The 16,705-nt window shown below is 42.2% G+C and overlaps 2 protein-coding genes across 7 annotated transcripts in view; both read right to left on the reverse strand.

Moving 5' to 3' along the window:
• The window catches only part of VANGL1 (VANGL planar cell polarity protein 1), a 61,783-nt gene extending 53,261 nt beyond the window's left edge, over positions 1 to 8,522 (reverse strand). The window contains exons 1-3 of one of the 4 annotated variants that reach the window (XM_083481839.1): positions 8,194 to 8,521; positions 5,403 to 5,599; positions 5,192 to 5,286 (exon numbers count right to left, since the gene is read on the reverse strand). The gene's annotated coding sequence lies outside the window, so the exon portion shown is untranslated. Of the gene's footprint in view, positions 1 to 5,191; positions 5,287 to 5,402; positions 5,600 to 8,193 lie in introns of all 4 variants that reach the window. The other 3 variants (XM_083481835.1, XM_083481841.1, XM_083481838.1) reach the window with 3 other exon arrangements.
• A 294-nt stretch (positions 8,523 to 8,816) lies between these two features.
• CHD1L (chromodomain helicase DNA binding protein 1 like) overlaps positions 8,817 to 16,705 on the reverse strand; it is a 40,932-nt gene continuing 33,043 nt past the window's right edge. For all 3 annotated transcript variants that reach the window (XM_083481711.1, XM_083481710.1, XM_083481712.1), the window contains 6 exons: positions 15,719 to 15,927; positions 13,224 to 13,322; positions 11,718 to 11,788; positions 11,375 to 11,489; positions 10,469 to 10,577; positions 8,817 to 9,338 (listed from right to left, as the gene is read on the reverse strand). In XM_083481711.1, the coding sequence (XP_083337837.1) occupies positions 9,269 to 9,338; positions 10,469 to 10,577; positions 11,375 to 11,489; positions 11,718 to 11,788; positions 13,224 to 13,322; positions 15,719 to 15,927 (673 nt within the window). In that variant the 3' untranslated portion in view covers positions 8,817 to 9,268. The remainder of the gene's footprint in view (positions 9,339 to 10,468; positions 10,578 to 11,374; positions 11,490 to 11,717; positions 11,789 to 13,223; positions 13,323 to 15,718; positions 15,928 to 16,705) is intronic.

Here is a 16,705-nt window from a genome sequence, read left to right on the forward strand (position 1 = left end):
GCAGATTCTGAATCCCACATCTCTGAACCTAGTAGAATGCTTTTTCAATTTAAAAACTTGATGGCGCTAATCCACCAGCTGAAGGGGAAACCATGTGTGAAAACAGAACTTCCAGAACCAGTCTATAGAGCAGGTCTTACTAACTGTGCTTGCTGAGACACAAACCCCTTCCTATGTGCTGCAGTGACCATATGGAAATCAAAAGGTTTTAAAGCTAGTCCCTCTGGTCTCTCCTCTCACACCCCACCCCGCCAATTCCACCTGTCTTTTCAGGAGGCAGGGGGCGTGGCCGGATTGGAGCAGTTGGGAACAGAACAGCTGAAATATTTTGATGTAAATGGTATTCTCACATGAAGGGAACTTTTCCTTGCCAATCTACCAAATCTCAAATGATTGTGATATCACCTTAATCAGCTGTTAGGATTCCTTTTAAAACCAGATATCTCTGCCCAGGCATGCAAGAATCTGACAATTTTAGAAGACATTTTTGTTAACTTTTCAATTGTTTAAGGAGATAGTGTCTTCAATGTATAGAGCCCTAATAGCCCTTGAATATGGCAATCTTTTAAGTGCAATGGACCTAGAAATAACCAATGAAAAATAGGCCGCCTTGTGGTCTGACAGTGAAATCAGTTTCTGTCATAATCCGGGAGTCTGCGTTAAAGTTATTGCACAGGTGGCATTATGGACCAGTAAGGCTATCCTAGATAGCTAAAGAAGTTGGCCCCAACTGTTGAGGGAAATGTGCTGTTAATATCCATGTGTGGTGGCACTGTGATAACATTAAAACTTTCTGGAGCAATGTATTTTTAAAAAATAACTTAGTATATAACATGGTGGTTAAATTGTCTCCTGCAGTGATGCTGCTAGGAATTAAGACTCTTGATCACTCAAGGTTAGCCCAATAATGAGCTTCCAGCATTTCTGTTAACACCTGCACGGATGCAGATTGCCTGGATCCTGGAAGAAAGGGGAGGATCTGAACACTGAATACATGGCAAATGTTTATCGAATATATGAATTGTTTAGATCAGTGCTTCTCAACCTTGGGCCTCCCGCTGTTTTTGGACTACAATGCCCATCATCCTTAGCTAGTAGGACTAGTGGTCAGGGATGATGGAGGTCCAAGGTTGAGAGACAATGGCTTAGATCACAGAAGGAAACCACCAAAGGAGACCTTTAGAAATAATTCAATGAAACTTTATTATAATCAGTAATATTATAATCACCAATTAAATGATGTATTTAAAACTGACAAAAGGAATGGATTTAGTAATGAAATGTCAAGGTTTGAAAAGGAACTGGTAGAAAATAATGTAAAAACGCTGTCTAAAATGTATAAGATGTTACTAGAATAGGATACTAAGGATGAAGAGGTTAAATTGGTAATGATACAATGTACAAGAGATTTTGGTTATAATATACAACTGCATGGGAGAAGTTGTGGAGGAAAGATTTAAAATTTAGGGCATGTGGTACATTAAAAGAAAACTATATGAAAATGACGTATAGATGGTATTTAACTCCCAGTAAACTAGCAAAAATGTATAATTGTTCAAATATATGTTGGAAATAGAGAGCACCTTTTATCATATGTGGTAGAGTTGTAAAAAGATAAAAGCATAATGGGAAATTATAATGGTTAAAAAATGTTTAAAATAACACTTGTTTAAAAAAAGCAGCTTTTTAAATTAGGAATTTTAGGTGCAGAGATTCCAAGGGAGCAGAAAAGATTGTTCATGTATGCTACGACTGCAAGCCAGATGCTCTTAGCCCGGAACTGGAAGGACCAGAAGATTTCTACAAAAGAAGAGTGGATAACAAGAATGTTGGACTATACTGAAATAGTGAAAATGACTGGAAAAATCGGAAACCAGGATGATAAAAACTTTAATAAAGATTGGGAAATTTATTTGAAAGAACATTGTAAACAGTTAAAAACATGCAGGACTACAATAACACATTCAATGTAAAAAAAGGCTATGGTTAAGACTTGAGTTTTATAGATAAATGGAGGATGGTATGAGATGCAGAAGAAAATGCTAGTGGCCACGGAGGGGAGGAAGGAAGTCAGAGAATTATGTATTTTATTATTGTACCTTATGTTTTAATGTAAAATTAAAAATGTAAAACTAATAAAAAGTATAAAAAATTAAACTTTATTATAACGATACAAGTCTGTACAAATACCAGGACAAATTTTAGTTGTTTGTTGTTGGACAATTTGTTGTTTCATTGGTGCTACTACTGTAATTTAGAAAATAAATGAAAACATTAATGATTTTTCAATAAATGGGGTTTATTTAAAAGTTACATAAAAGATTGCAACAACATAAAGTCTGTGGCAGCCTTTGAATAGCTTCTGTTATATATCGAACAAGTTTAAGAAAGTACAGTATCTTGGCTAAGCAATTAGTTAAAATAGACACAGTGCGCTAGATAATATACATTTAAAGCTAGATGGAGTTGGCGGGAAGTCAATGGAACTAGAAGACGACTGTGATCAAGTGTGATTGATATTGACAATTCTTTGATGTTTATTTGTTATGGATAATTTTGATTTTGTGTTATTTTTTTAAGTTCAATAAAGTAATTTAAAAGCAAAAATAATAATAAAACAAAAGAAAAAATGCTAATATGTTTTAAAGAAACAGATACTTGGGAGTATAGAGATGCTCTCGTCTCTTGGGGGGGCTGCTGTCTGTTCCTCTTGGTGAAGGACTATGGTAGGAGCTTCAAAACCTTCCCAAACTCAGGCTGGAGGCATCTTGTCAAGCTTCGCCCACAGCTGGACAGCAAGCAGCCGAATAGCAAGAATCCACACACCAGGGCTGGCCTGTGCAGTTTCCCACCTTTGAACGAGGAAACATGGTTTTATGGTCTCCCTTTTTATCATTGGCCTCTTGCCATGCTGCTTGTAGGCCCTTTTGAGAACAGGCTGCCACTCTAGCAGGGTTCCTTGGGCCTGATCCAGTTGCTGCAGGGCTCATCTAGTGCTGTCCTCCAGTTTTCGTCCTGAGCGAGGCCTATGAGCTGGGGAGAGGGACCATTCCCCTCTGCTCATGAACCACCCACAATGCGGCACGGCCTGCACAACGGTCTGGAGGGTCTCCAGCTGAGAAGCAGAAGCAGCCTTAGTTGGGATCTTTAGAAACTCTCCAAGGTTGGGGAAGTGGTAGAAGAGGACAGTTGAGATGTGCAGGAACCACAGGTGAGAAGCCTCCATCATAAACAGCTGTGCACAAAGAAGGCGGAAAGGGGAGGAACGTCAGACAGAGGCCAAGTCCCACCAGGGTTTGGAAACAACACAGCTAAAATAGATTCCCCCTGCCTTTTTTAAAAAAGTTGGGTTCTGCCTTTCAAAGAGAGATGGCGCCCGCTCTCTTCCTGGACTGGGAGCGATGCCCAAAGAGACACCCTTGCTGGGACTTTAAGGAGCTGCCTTGTCCAGTCAGATCATTGGTCCACCTCCATGCTGACCGGCAGGTGGCTCTCCAAAGCCTCAGGCAGGAGTCTTTCCTTCCCAGCCCTCCCGAGAGATGCCATAGGGGATTGAACTTCTGCATGCAGCGCATGTGCTCCACAAAGAGTTATGACCCAGAGCTATGGGAGTGAGGGGGGCAAGCCAGGTTTTTTGCCCTGGGTGAAGCCTCGAGAGCGGCACCATTAAGTCACCACAATTTTTTAAACAGACAAAGGTCACAGCCAGTCACTTCTCTTTCCACAGTGACACAATTTTTCATTTTGAGTGCAGAACTGATCCCAGGGTCTGCTTTCCTAAAAAGGTCCTTTGGTCCACTTTCCACACTTGACAGTGAGAGGCTAGTTTTGGCCATTCACAATCAGGGTCAGGACAAACTCCTGACTAGTTATCCAATGGTATGATGCTAATTCATTCTGTTTTATGTGTCTAGATTCCAATTTTCCTCCTCCCCCTACTCCTTGACATCTGACATCTTGGATCTGCTGTCTAGCACTGATAGGAATTGGGAGTTGAGAAACTAATTCAAGATGCTGGCAATGCAACCGAGGGAAGGAGTACTTGAGGCGGCAGGTGTGAGCCCTGCAGAGGTGGGGTGTGTATTTTAGGGCTGAGTGAAAAACGAGCTCCTAGAAATTCCTATTTGTGGGTGGTGAAATTGGGGACAGGGGGAGCATTTTACTGATTTTTTTTGAGGGGGAGGTGGTAATTCTCCTGTCATTTGGATGGAGACAACCACCCTCCCCCCCAAAAAAAAACCCTCAGAAAATTAACCAGAACACTCCCTGCAAGCATGGCATTTATGAAGGTCAAATAACCAAGGAGCAACTTTTAAAACTGCTCATGCGGTGGGGGGACGACCAAGGCTTCAGCATGTCTCCCTTCTTCCCTGCTTATCTTACCTTCTTTTTTTTTAATCCCAGATTTTCTTCCTTTATTATTTTATTCACATAATATACATTCTTTACAACAAACAACTCCAAAATAAACAGACAACTCCAAAATAAAATAATATGTAACAAAACCATAAGTCTCATGTTTTCCTATACACTGACCCTGACCCTAACCCTTAACGCATTCCTACTCTTTATTAATTTTTTTATTAGAGTAGCATCTAGTTGATGCTGTTAATTTTGCCATCTCCATGAATTCAAGAAATTTGATTCTCCATTCTAATAATTCTGGTATTTTATCAGTTTTCCATTTTTTGCCACTATGATTCTGGCTGCTGCGGTTGCGTAAAGGAATACATTCCTTTTATTCTTAGGAATGTCACTCAGTACTAAAACCAGCAAAAATGCCTCTGGTTTTTTAAAGATTGGACTCCTAAATATATTTTAAAGCTCTTCATGTATCATAATCCAGAATTGTTTCACCACTTTGCACCCTCACCACATATGATATATCGTGACCACCAACAGAGATTTGATTGTTTTTTATACATTTTTGATAGTTTCACTGGGGTGAGGTACCAGCAGTAAAACATCTTCGTTATATTTTCCTTAATCGAATAGCACGCTGTAAAATTTATATCAGTTTTCCATAATCTTTCCCATCTGTCTAAATGAATTGTCTGGCCCAGCTCTTGTGACCATTTTATCATTGGTTCTTTTATTATCTCATCTTTCAGTTCCCATTCAAGGAGCAAGCTGTATAATTTCGATATCATTTTCCTCTTTGGTTGTAGAAGTTCACTTTGGCTTACCTTACCTTCTGTGGCAGCAAGGGAGGCAGAATACCATTCTCTGGGCTTTCAACTGAGCCAAAGATAGTTGTCCAAAGGAGACAGATGTTTCCACTGTCAACTGATCCAAAAAAAGACAGTTCTCTAAAGCAGCAAGACATCTCTGGTGTCAACTGATCTGAAGGAGACAGTTGACTGAGCTTTTAACTGATCTCAGGATTCTTTCAAACAACTCACCTGGTTTCCTGGGAAGCAAAACATTCCACAGCCCATTGTGAAGTCAGATTTGGCCAAGGCCTCACCCAATGGACTGTGGGCTCTCTCTCTCTCTCCATCTCAGACCCACGTCAACACTTGGTATCTTCATCTGGCTTCCAAGCACCTGCCCTGCCCTTTAATTTACCCCTCACTCGGGTAAATCTGGAAAAAGGGATCTAAAACAAAAAAATGGATAAAAGGAACTTAGAATTCTCAATCTCCCTGGCAAGACGCAGAACTCTTTCTTTCACAGACAAATTATCCTCTAGTCAATTACCAGAGATAGAAAAGGCTTCACAGTTGTATAGTTGCACTGGGACTATCATCATTTTTTTTAGGCAGTAGGCAAAAAGGTTTCTTCTATAACCAGGACTTAAGCCTTTAACTCTCTCTGCCCCCTGCCTGCCCCCCAACACACATACACAGAGAGATTCGGAGTGGAAGACATTGCCCTCTCTCCCGCTTTCTAGCAGTGCCCTGCCTGCATTTCCAAGAAAAGGGCTGAAGGAAATGGTGCCATGTTTCTGGGTCCACCAACAGGCACCAAGAATGAGGAATTTTTTAAAAAATAAAAGGGGCTTTATTCTCCCAAGTGAGGCTCACCTGGTGGCTTCATTATACTACCTATAGATACCAAGGAAAAACGTTCCTTGTGAACTGAGGCTTTGAATGTTTTTGTGGGAGAGGGGGGTGGTTATTGATTCCCCCCCTTGTTTTTATTCTGTATTTTTTGTGGGTTTTTTTGTATTTTTATGCCCTGAAATTTTTGGATGAGGGGCAATCAATCAATCAATCAATCAATCAATCAATTGAATTTTCAGAGGAGCCTCTAAGACCCTTCACATGAACTGAAAACAGCCCCAAGGAACTGTGCAGGTCCCTCAACTTCCCATTACATCACCACCCCATTGTAAAAAGTTATCAAACGTGGATAAATATGGGATAATTAAAATAAATCATGTAATATTATCACTCAAAACTGCTGGTTCTGCTGTATCAACATAGATGTGCCTTTAAAAACATATATATTAAAGATTTCCTTAGTTTACAAAACAATGTGCATTCTCTCTTTTTTCAAGTTGCAGTCTTTTTTATATTTGATGTAAAAACATTATGTACAAAAGGTTATTGTTGTATACAGAATAAGGCTGGGGAAGAAGGGGGGAGAGGGGGTTGGGACAAGAATACCTAAGTGTGTCTGTGGGGTTTTATGCCCGTGTCACTTGGGCAGGTTCTCTTTCTATCCGTTTTATTCTATTTTCCCTTGGTAGTAGTGAGAGAGGTTGGGGGGCAAGGCGTGGTTGGTTGTCTTTAGTTGGCTGCAGTGAGATTTGCTTGCATCTGTGTGTGGGGAAGGTTGAGTCATATTGATTCATGTGCCGTCAGTGGTTTCTTGTTATCTTGTTGGGCTGCGTATGTGATACAGGGAAGCCACACCGGAGTGCCGACTTCTGAAAGTAAATGATCTCAGCCAACAAATCACGAAACCTTTTTGAAGGTGCCTCAGTCGTTCCGGAGGTTTTGTCATTCTGACATTCTGAGTTTGGCTTTTGCCCACCGTAGGGGATGTCATGGGCCCAGCTGCCCAAGGCCGGATTGTGCTCGACAGGATGGGTTTCCCGGTGGGTTGGCTGCAGCTGGGTGAGGCCTGTAGATCATGGCAGTTGGGGCGCATCCTGGCGAGGCCCATACATCATGGCAGTTGGGGTGCATGGAGTTTCCGTAGGATGCAAGACTGTAGCTGCTCTGCAATTGTGCACACCTGCAAATAGTCCTGCCCCTGGCCACACTCCATCTTTCAGGCCTCCCAGTTTCTCTCATGAAATTGGGGATGGGGCTGCTGGCCTTCAGGGTTTGCCAGATTTCTGCTTTCTCCACCCCTCTGTTTCTTGTACGCGTCTCCCAAGTCTTCTCAGCTGTGAGTCCGTCTCCCTCAAAGCCCCGTTTGCTGTCTTTGTCTACCTTTGGGGAGGTGGTCTCCAGCTTCTTCCTCCTGCCGCATGCCTTCCCCCCTCCTTAGTTAGATGTTGGCAAACTGAGGCCCAGGAGCCTAAGTCCCAGAAAAATGTCTCTTTGCACACACCTCTTCCCTTTTATTTTAAGATTTCTGCCCTTCACAAGAAGGTCCCAGGTGGTGACAGCCATATAGCATGCAATTATAAAAAAAATGATAATAGAAACCCAGTTGGAAAGGGAACCCAGGGGTCATCTAGTCCAACCCTCTGCAATGCAGGTAACTGTTCCAGATGGAGAACAGTTTAAACTTGAGCAAAAGGAGATGAGCGTGAAAAAAATGTCAGGGTTAAAAACTATGAAATCTTCAGCAGTAAATAATAAAATAATAATTTATTTATACCCTGCCCGTCTGGCTGGGTTTCCCCAGCCACTCTGGGCGGTTTCCAACATAATATTAAAATACAATAGTCTGTTAAACATTAAAAGCTTCCCTAAACAGGGCTGCCTTCAGGTGTCTTCTAAAAGTCTGGTAGGAGTTTTTCTCTTTGACATCTGATGGGAGGGCGTTCCACAGGACGGGTGCCACTACCGAGAAGACCCTCCATTCCCCACACTTCTGATGGTGGGTGGAACTAACACAAGAGGCTGCCCCCATGCAAATATTAACTCCTGAAAAGGTTGGTAGGAATGGAGGCAGCCTTTCAGATCATTGGCAGCATCCTGGGCAAGTTATTTCAAGTTATTCAATTTTTCTAAATATCCTATCATTCTCCACCCCCCAGGCTCTGAGCAGCCCAAGTGTTTCCGGACATACCTTCCATCTGGCTTCCTTGGATCAAAGGTTTACTGGAGGCTGGTGGCTTTCTCAATGGTCTGAGGCTTATTTTACATATATATTCAGGCTGAACGGAAATGGAGGGGTTCCCAACATTAACACTCTACCAGAGACCCCATTAGGGTTCTAGGGGCATCACCCAAACCGCCAATGTTTGGTTCTCACAGAGGGCAAGTTAGGCCTTATTGTCTTTTCCAGCACCAGTCCCTGAACTGCCTGATTTTCTCCCTGAAGCACGCAGACACTTTGATGGCACCACCTCCAGCCAGGGTCAAGGGACAAAGTTCTGTCTTTTTCTGCTCCTTTTCCTAAAGCATCCTTAGTGAATTAGTTTCCATAGCAACATTTTGGGCTAAGCTTACATCATAAAGTAGATACTTTCCTGGCAACTGTTGGCACAGAGAATATTAACCTAACTGGGCTGATTGACTTCATCAGCAGTTTGCAAATATGACAGCCCTTGCAAGATCTACACAGCATTTTCAGTGGCCCTAAGAAGACAGCTTTTAATTTGGTATCTTTGCCCACCTTGTCAATCACAAAGCTTTACGTTCTTCCAAGTAGTAGAACCCATTTCACTTAAAGATTAGACAATTCAGTCATATTTTACAAAAGTGGTTTATTTTAAAAACACAGCTGTTCTCAAATGTTTTGAAAAAATAAAGTTTTTTCAAAAAGTACTTCACTGGGAGATGGAAGCCCAAGTCACACTGCTATAGTGCTGCTCTTGTCCGCTGTGTGGCTCCAACTGTACTCAGCGTCAACAAGTCTTATCCAAGCCCAAATACTCAAGCCAGTTTTAGGAGGCTTGTTTGTGGTGAAGTGCAAAAGTACAGCTTCTGTTCTAAAAACTTGGATGCATGATGGAACTCTGTCTAAATTTCTGGTGCGCATCACTGATACAGAGAGACAGATTTCTAAACATGCTTCTTGTGTTCCTGCTTAAATAAACAATTATAAAGAAAGTCAACATGAATCTTGACTGGCTGCAGAAAGAGCAGGAAGCAGCGCTGCGAACTGTGAGTGGTTATTTCTAATTGATTTTTTAACACCTTTATGGTTGCAGTGATGATGCTGATGTGGATGCTTGTGAAGATGATGCCTTGTTTCTAGGAAAGTAGTATCTAAAGGGAATAGTTAAGGAGTTCTCAGCAAATACCTAAAACTATTATTACCTTTAGTCAGGAAGTAAAATATTTACGTACTTATGCACGGAGCTCGTACTGGAGCTGCTTACATATGATTGCAGATTTTAATGCGATCTGTGTACACTTACAGTGGTACCTTGGTTCTCAAACTTAATCCGTTCCAGAAATCTGCTCCAAAACCAAAGCGTTCCAAAACCAGGGCACGCTTTCCCATAGAAAGCAATACAAAATGGATTAATCCATTCCAGAGTTTTAAAAATAACCCCTAAAACTCAATTTAACATGAATTTTACTATCTAACGAGACCATTGAGCCATAAAATGAAAGCAATAAACAATGTACTGCAGTCACACAATCAATCAATCAATCAATCAATCAATCAATCAGTAGCTGAACTGGGTTCCACACAGGCACAAAAACAAAAAAGAGCTGCAAATATAAAAATGCAAAATAAATAACAAAAACAGACAGACCTCAGTGTAACACTCAAAATGGAAATGTGGGACTCAAATCAGAAGTGTGGCACTCAAATTGGAAGTGTAACACTCAAAACGGCGCACGTTTAGCTTCCAAAAAAAAGTTCGCAAACCAGAACACTTCCTTCTGAGTTTGCAGTGTTTGGGTTCCAAGTTGTTTGAGTACCAAAGTGTTTGAGAACCAAGGCACCACTGTACTTGGGAATAAACACCACTCAAAATGATAGTACTGTACTCATATCTGAGTAAAAATGTGTAGGATTGAGCTGCAATAACATTTCCCTCAAAGACATAAAACTGTAATGCTGTAGTCTTCCAGAATTGCAGGACAAACTGCAACTTATCTGCCTTTTGTATTAAGAAACCTGTGAAGGAGGTTGGGGAGAGAGCAGAGATTTTCTGTTCCACCACTACCTCGTGGCCTCACTAAAAACCAAAGCACGACCTCCAAAATTGTTGGGAAAGTGGTAAGGCCTGTTACTCATCAAGCAGTGCCAGTCTGGTGCTTTAACATTTGGAAGGTCCCAATGTGCTGTGTAAAACAGATGCAATTAATTTCCAACCTCTACATTCTGGCTTTTACAGATATGGCAGACTGAGAACTGCAAGATGTGCACTTCAGAAGGATACACAAATGTGGGGATGCCTTTTGTTGTCAAGTACTTCCGGATAAGACGCTCTGTCCCATACCAATTAAAACCTTTGGTTGAGTATCCAATGCGGGGCAGGTGGACACTTGCTGAGAGAAAGAAAAGAAAAATGCTGTCTGAGTTGTAGTTCACATGAAAACAAAGGATATGTAACTAGGTAGTTAATATTGCAAAGGAAATTCTTGTCACGGGACCAAAAAGGTTAAGGATAGGTAACCGGAAGCCAGGGGTGCAACCTGGCCCTAAACATTAGCCACCTGTTCCAGAGGCAAAGAGTTATTTAACCCCCTTTGATCCTGTGTGAAGAACAGCAGAGTCTTTGGCACAGTTCGTTTTATTTATACTCCGCCTATCTCTCAGCACAGGACCCAAGGCAGCTTACCGAATAATTTTTAAAAAAATGCAACTAAAACGACACCATCCAAATAAATATTTAAACATAATTACGTAAGTAACCCTATTAAAGGCAGCACTGAGAACACATAGGCACATGGGGGAAAGATATGCAAAGGGAATAAACTAGGAGTGTTGGGGACACCGTAACCTCTTTAGTGAGAGGTTAAATTATCAGAAACGTTTAGTTGTTTTGGCTTCTGGTGGTGATAGTGAGAATTCCAAGCTTTTATCAGCAGCGAGGGAACTAAGACTGCTCCAAGCTGCAGGTGCACTGCAGAAAATGTGGGAAGCTTTCGATTCCAAACAGTTGACATTATTCACCACAGCTGGGGTTTCTGTTGACATGGAGTTCTCCAAGAGAATAACCCCATAATGGCAGGAATTCTAGAGGATCAGAATGTCCCAGCCATCCCTTTCAACTTGTTGAAATGGGACTTCAGGCACTAGCCTTCTCAACAACTGGCACACTTGCTGTCACAGGCACACTTACCATCTCTATCCTTGGCCGCAAGATAAATTTTCTTTAATCCCCTTTCCAAAGCAGGGAGATTAATTCCAGACAAGTTGTTCGAACGGTCTCGGTGCTGTGCTACAATAAGGGCCAGCTAGGAAGAAATCATATATGCTGTGATCAGATAAACCGAAAATTAAATGCATGGCTTATAGGCAAGAAACACTCCCACTCTTTTCCCCTCCTTTTTTTCTTTTTTGCAAATACACTTATACTTCTGGAATAAGTATGGAACAATTCCGATACTCTAGCTTTTATGCAAGGAACAAGATTTGGAATGACTAAAACGAAAGAAATGCAAACCATCTGTTTGTATAGTTACCAAGTCATGTCCTTTGTTTCTGGATTCCTTATCATCGATGGGGAATAAAAGAGTTCCTCCCAATGTCAAGTCTACAAAAATAATTAAGAACAACGGGAAAAAACACTGAATTCTGTGGAACACTGAGGGGAAAATGCACTCAGGATGAATGAGTCAGATTGAATGAAAGTCAGATTGGCTGTATTGCTCTCTCTTTCATGTACTTAGCATAATGCTGATTTTTCATAGATGGTGAACACAGTATACAAAACAGAATTAATTTTAATTAATTAATTAATTAATTAGCAGAGTATGATATTTTCTAGCTCCTTAACTGGGCTTTCCTGTCTCCTGTGTAGATTAATCCAGATTGTTTCCATCAAGTTGCCAGGAGCAAGCAATAGAGAAGGAAATTTCTAAATTATGACTGCAACAGTTGTATGTTCCATCAGTCAGCTGGCAATGCTTTCAATGCCAGCATTCATTGGATTATAGGTTACCAACTGTTTACAGGTGTGCTGAGATGTCACACTGCAGGGATGTGGGGATATGAATAATGGGATTAACTGGTATCTCATCCAGGTTTTATGTAGCATTTCACCCACATTATCTCAGTATTCTTTAATCTTGTAAAGTAGGTCAGTATTATTATTCCAAATTTGGGGAGCCAAGTATGAGAAAAAGAGAAAGATTTGTTTAAGGCCACATGGTGAGCTTATGGCTAAAATCTGAGTGAAGAATCCAGTTTATACTCTTAGCTGATTCAGGGATATTTATTTATTTATCTATTCATTCATTCCCTGCCTTTTCCTTGATAGGGACTTAAGGCAGCTTACAGATAAAATAAGAACAGCTAAAACACAGGAAAAACCCACAATCATTAAAAAACAAACATTAATAGACATTAAACATTAATAGAATATATGATCTATGAAAAACATACAGACAATCATAGCAAAAACAGCAAGGCACCAGCCCCATCAATAAACTGACCATTTTGGGAGTAGTCAGCTCCCAAATTCCTGTTGGAACAAGAAGGTATTCACCTGCCGGCAGAAGGACAACAAGGAGGGAACCAGTCTAACTACTCTAGGGAGGGAATACCAAAGTCTGGAAGCAGCCACTAAGAAGGTCCCGGAATCTATGTAGCATAACGGATAAATTTACGCACCAAAGTGCATTCACTAGGAAGTTTACTTACACCTGGCAGGTAAGAGACTGGAAGTGAACACATGAAGCAACTGTCATCCAATTAATCTTAGCACAGGCTTCTCTTACAGCTTTACTCTGCCCTAGAAGGGATGGTAGCTCTTTCCTCACAGACGATAATGAACAAGAAAGTAAAAGGAACAATTTCCTGTTCATTCCGAACAGTTTAATCTAAGGCAGAGAAAATAAGAATACAGACTGTCCAAATGAGGCGTCTTAAATGCTTACACTATAAATGAGATAATTTGATTAAAAATAACAGTTTAAAAAGGAGGAATCCCCTAAAACTACAGTAGCTTTTACCTATCTCTTGCTTACCTTTCATCTTTCCTGCCAGCTCATATATTTTCCTTGGATGGTCAGAGCGATTCCCCAGAGCTGTGAACAAGCCTCCTCTTCCCCAACGGCCCGAGTCATCTGAAGCAAAGAGTTAGATGATACTATTTTAAAGGGAGGGAAAAGGTCCATGAGACTGAAGTTCATATAGATCAGCTTCCAATGGTTCGTAGGAGATCCATTCTTAGAATGGAACAACTAACATGACAAAGTCTGAGAGCACTTCCAAGCTACAAATCTGGCCTTCAAGGCAAGTGCAAGACCTTCTGATATTAATCTGCTTTTAGAGATTGCCTTGGCAAATGTAAATGCATTAATCCTGTATGGCTTAGTGATGGTAAAGAGTTATGGATCTGTGGCTGCATTATAAACCTCTTCATTGGGTGCTTTAATGTGGAAGAGTGATCCAAACCCTGATGGAAGAATGGTGCCACTCCCCAGACAAGTCATGATCAACAGCAATAAAATACCTCCTGTAATGTACTTGCTACCGACTAACAGATTTTTAGCAACTCTGACTTCAGCCACTCAGGCCATAAGTGACCAGCAGTTGCTTAAAGACGTGTGCTATGCATTTAGACCATGGATAAAGAACCAGTATCCCTCCAGATGTTGTTGGATCCACCTCCCATCAGCCAAAAGAAGGGTGGCTAATGGTCAGAGACGATGGGAACTGTGATCCAGCACACCTGGAAGACCCTATGCTCCGCATCCTTGATTTAGACTGTGCCACCTGAACGTTTCTGGAGGTCACTAATACAGCGAAAATGAATTTTGGAGGGGAAAATCCAGGGCAGCCTGGGGGTGCTATACGATGCTAAATGAAACATACTCACTTACAGGCCACCTTGTTTTAAGAAAAGGTACTTTATAGTGGCAGAACAAGATGTACAAATCCCAGGCTGGGAATCAGAGGGCTTCATATCCTACAAGTATTTCTCTTAAATGATTTACAGAGTTGTGTACAGAGTGCAAATAGTCAACTGATTAGAAATTTGTTGGCCAAGGCTAAATTGTTGTTAGCAACGGTCAGAAGAGTTTTTAAAAGAGGTGGCAGAGAGGTGCAGAGAAGTTTGATGGTACATGACTGTGAATGAATTAAGCGCTCCTCTCCTATTTCATGCTGGAAGACTTAATGCCAAACTAATGTCTTCAAAGACTGAGTGAAGTTCTTGGCATTCTGGAACAGACAGTATTCACAAGAAAACTTACGGACACCAGTTCTCTCCTTAACTATTTGACTTTTACTCATCATTTGACATTCGATTATACGAGCAAGTATATTATTTTCATGCTTTGTGCAGCCAATTGAGTTTAATGACCTCTCTATATACCAGCCTTGCTTTAAACTGCTTGGCTTGTTGCTGTAAGTGACAAGGAATTTCACCCTGGCAAGTGAATGGCCTGCCAGAAGAGAGGAAGAGACGTCTGCATTTCTGTGTTGCAGAAACCAAACAGGTTGCTGGCAGAGGTATGGAGCGCTTCATCCCTTCTTTACCAATTCACTGCATTTCTATATTAAATGAGCAGGGGACAAAGCTCCCCACTGCATGACAAAACCAAGAGGACCGTGGCAGAGAGAAAGAACACTCCTTCCTTCTACCATCAGCCTGCTGTGTTCTTGCTGAAGGAAAGAGCACTCCAGAAATTCCACATCAGACTGAATTTCTATCTCCTGTGCCTTTCATGCATCCTAGAATCTGCAGAGACTCAATACCAGACCAGGACACTAGGGCCATATTCACATCATACATTTAAGCACTGTGTTATCATAGCCATGACTTCTCTCAAAGAATCATAGGAAGTGCAGGGAGTTATTAGGAGATCCTTAGTGCCTCTCAGAGACCTACATTTCCCAGGGTGGTGTAGCAGTCAATCCCTCCTCACAGGGGACTCTGGGAACTGTAGCTCTGGGAATGGAATAGGGGTCTCCTAACAACTCTCAGCAGGGACGCAGGTGGTGCTGTGGTCTAAACCACTGAACCTGGGGCTTGCCTATCAGAAGGTGGGCAGTTCGAATCCCTCCAACGGGGTGAGCTCCCGTTGCTCTGTCCCAGCTCCTGCCAACCTTGCAGTTCAAAAGCACATCAAAGTGCAAGTAGATAAATAGCTACCGCTCTGGTGGGAAGGCAAATGGCGTTTCCATGTGCTGCTCTGGCTTCGCCAGAAGTGGCTTAGTCATGCTGGCCACATGACCCAGAAAAACTGTCTGCGGACAATGCCGGCTCCCTCGGCCAGTAAAGCAAGATGAGCACCGCAACCCTAGAGTCTTTCGCGACTGGACTTAACTGTCAGGAGTCTTTTACCTTTACCTTTTTAAGAACTCTCAGCACCCTTAATACCCTACAGCTCCAAGCCATGACTGTTTAAAGCAGTATCATAGTGCTTCAAATGTGTGGTGTGAATGTGACCTAAGAGGACGCTATGGCTGGTGAATAAAAAACGAGGTCTCTTCTAGCAAAGTCTGCTCCACCTACCTACACAATGCACGATGATGGCATCCTCTTCCCCTGCAGAGGGGTGGGTAACATCACCTATAACATACTTGATGGAGCTCAGGTCAGGGTCTGCGTACTCCAAATCCGCACCCATCCCACTTTCTAAATCTCTTTCTATCTCCTCTTCGCTGCTCTCTTCTGACTCCAGGCTGTAAGACCTGTAGTGATTTGCTTCCCACCAGGCCATCCTGAATTTAAAAAGAAGAAGAAGAAGCATGCATCAGGTTGTTAAGAGAGGTTTCCCATGTTTTGTATTAGCAATACACTACCTATTTTACTGTAAACTCAATAATAATAATGACAATAATAATACAGCATAAATGGTCAACTGAGTTCCAGCCTTCTGATCAAGGCACAGCCCAGGGATAATATATGGAGGAGAGGGTTATCAATGGCTTCTAGCCATGATGTCTATGCTCTGCTTCCTCAGTTGTAGGCAGCAATGCTTCCAAATACAGTGGTACCTTGGTTTAAGAACAGCTTACTGTATTTTTCGCAGTATAGGACGCACTTTTCCCCCTCCAAAAATGAAGGGGAAATGTGTGTGCGTCCTATGGGGCGAATGCAGGCTTTCGCTGAAGCTGGAGAGCGAGAGGCATCGGTGCGTCCTGCAGCCCGGACCACGGGGTGCCCTCCGGAGGACACCCCGTGCTTTGCGCAGGTGTCCGCAAGCCTTGTGAGCGGGAGTTCCCGCCGGGCTTGCAAGGCTTGCGGGCGGCAGCCTGTTCTGGGGGCTGGGGTCAGGGGAAGCTCGGGCTTCCCCCGCCCCAGCCCGGCGGCTGGGGGGGGGGGATAATTTTTTTTATTCATTTCCCCCCCCAAAAAAACGAGGTGCGTCCTATGGGCCAGTGCGTCCTATAAGGCGAAAAATACGGTAGTTTATGAACAACTTGGATTAAGAATGCTGCAAACCCAGAAGTAGGTGTTTTGGTTTGTGAACTTTGCCTTGGAAGCAGAACATGTTTC

This window comes from Podarcis liolepis (assembly GCF_965112155.1).
Source record: "Podarcis liolepis genome assembly, chromosome: 17".
In the NCBI taxonomy this organism is placed as follows: Eukaryota; Metazoa; Chordata; class Lepidosauria; order Squamata; family Lacertidae; genus Podarcis; species Podarcis liolepis.